Genomic DNA, 1,593 nt, shown 5'->3' with positions numbered 1-1,593 from the left:
TCCAGCAGCAGCTCCGGGATTCCTCGGGACTCTTCCCAGTTCAGGGAAGTGCTGTGGGAGTTGCCGGGGTGGGGGGAGGCGAGAGGTTTTTTTTGCCCATTCCTGAATATATTTGTATATAATTGTATATATTTTCTTGTATAATTCATTAGTGTTTTAATTAAAGCTGTGTAGTTTAGTTTTCAATCCAGCCAAGTCTCTCTCTTTTTCTCTCTCTCCTTCCCTACCTGGGTTGGGGGGAGGGGGGATCGAGAGCATTGTTGTCGGACCTGAGTCAAACTGCGACAACACATTATCCCTGCAGGGTCAGTCCCCTCACCCAGCAATGTCCCATCCTCCAGCACCCCTGGCATGGCAGTGACGACAGGGATGGAGATGGAGACAGAGGCTGGGATAGGGACAGGGATGGGGACAGGAGGTTTGCAGACAAGGGGGCTGCTCTCACGCCAGTGAAGCTGTTCCAAGCAGCATGGGGCTATGGAGTTTGCTCCAGCTATCCCCAGTGTCCCCTGGCACTCACCCTCAGTGCTCATGGTCACAGATGCCACCCGGGTGAAGGTTTCCTGCCTGATGGTCAGTGTCACCTCGCATCTGAACTCTACTCCGTCCCCCACCTCTTCCCTGGCCACCGGCAGCACGGACACGATGTCAAAGAGCTGCTCCTCGGTCTCTTTCTCGTCGAAGCCTGACTGCAGCGCTCGGTGTCCCTGGTACCAGGTGAGTCGCAGCCCCTCCACCGGGTACACGCCCCGGGCTGAGCAGCGCAGCCCCAGCCCCGCGGCACCGGGCTCTGCTTCCAGCTGCAGCCTGTCCGGGAGGGCTGGCAAGGGAATCGCAGCGTCACGCCGCGATTTTTGGCACCACAGCCCAGGGGGGAGCGGGCTGCCCCGGGGCATCCAGGACGTAGCCAGGGAGGTGGTGTGTGACGAGCTGGGGAACACTTACCATAAACCTTCAGCTCGACGGTGCACTGGTAGACCTGCCCATGGCAGGTCCCCTGGCAGATCTTGGTGCCCTCCGTGGCAACCACAGCGCTGCTGATGTGCAGGATGCTGTGGGTGGAGAAGGAGGTGACGCTCCCCAGGTTGGTGTCCCCCCACCGTGCCCCCCGCACAGGCCAGGGAGCAGTTCGGCTGCACCGAGCCCCCGAGCTGCACCACCGGCTGCCGCGGCGTCACCACCAGCTGGTTCTTGGGCTGCCCTGGGCAGAGAGGGGAGGAAACCGTGGGTTCAGGCACAGGGACATCAACAGAACCTCGTTGTTTACAAGGCAAAGGGGACGACGGTTCTCTGGTTGGGTGAGAAGGGGCTGATCACGCTTAGGTGCCACAGCAGCCCCATCCCCAGCGATGGGGGTAGCTCCGCTCATTAGCGATGGCTCATTAGGGGTGGCCGGGCTGCACTGGGCTGCAGCACCAGGACAAGGGACACGGCAGCCACTGGGGCTCAGTGACGGGGCGACCCCGGGGCCGCGTTGTCCCGTGCAGAGCACAGAGCGCAGCGGCGGGGCCGGGCGAAAGGACCGGGGCGGCTCTTGGCCCCGCCGCACTCACCGCTGCCGCCCCGCAGCAAGCCCAGGAGCAGGGGGAGAAA

General features: G+C 62.0%; 1 protein-coding gene across 1 annotated transcript in view; it reads right to left on the bottom strand.

Annotated features, from left to right (window-relative positions):
* Window positions 1–441: 441 nt before the first annotated feature.
* MADCAM1 (mucosal vascular addressin cell adhesion molecule 1) overlaps window positions 442–1,593 on the bottom strand; it is a 2,612-nt gene continuing 1,460 nt past the window's right edge. Inside the window, 4 exon segments of the mRNA XM_010001838.1 lie at window positions 442–455; window positions 521–820; window positions 946–1,094; window positions 1,096–1,201. Of these exon segments, the coding sequence (XP_010000140.1) occupies window positions 442–455; window positions 521–820; window positions 946–1,094; window positions 1,096–1,201 (569 nt within the window).

The sequence above is a fragment of the Chaetura pelagica genome, unplaced genomic scaffold (assembly GCF_000747805.2).
Source record: "Chaetura pelagica isolate M959 unplaced genomic scaffold, ChaPel_1.0 scaffold1407, whole genome shotgun sequence".
Lineage (NCBI taxonomy): Eukaryota > Metazoa > Chordata > Aves > Apodiformes > Apodidae > Chaetura > Chaetura pelagica.
This window is presented reverse-complemented; position numbering and strand designations above follow the sequence as displayed.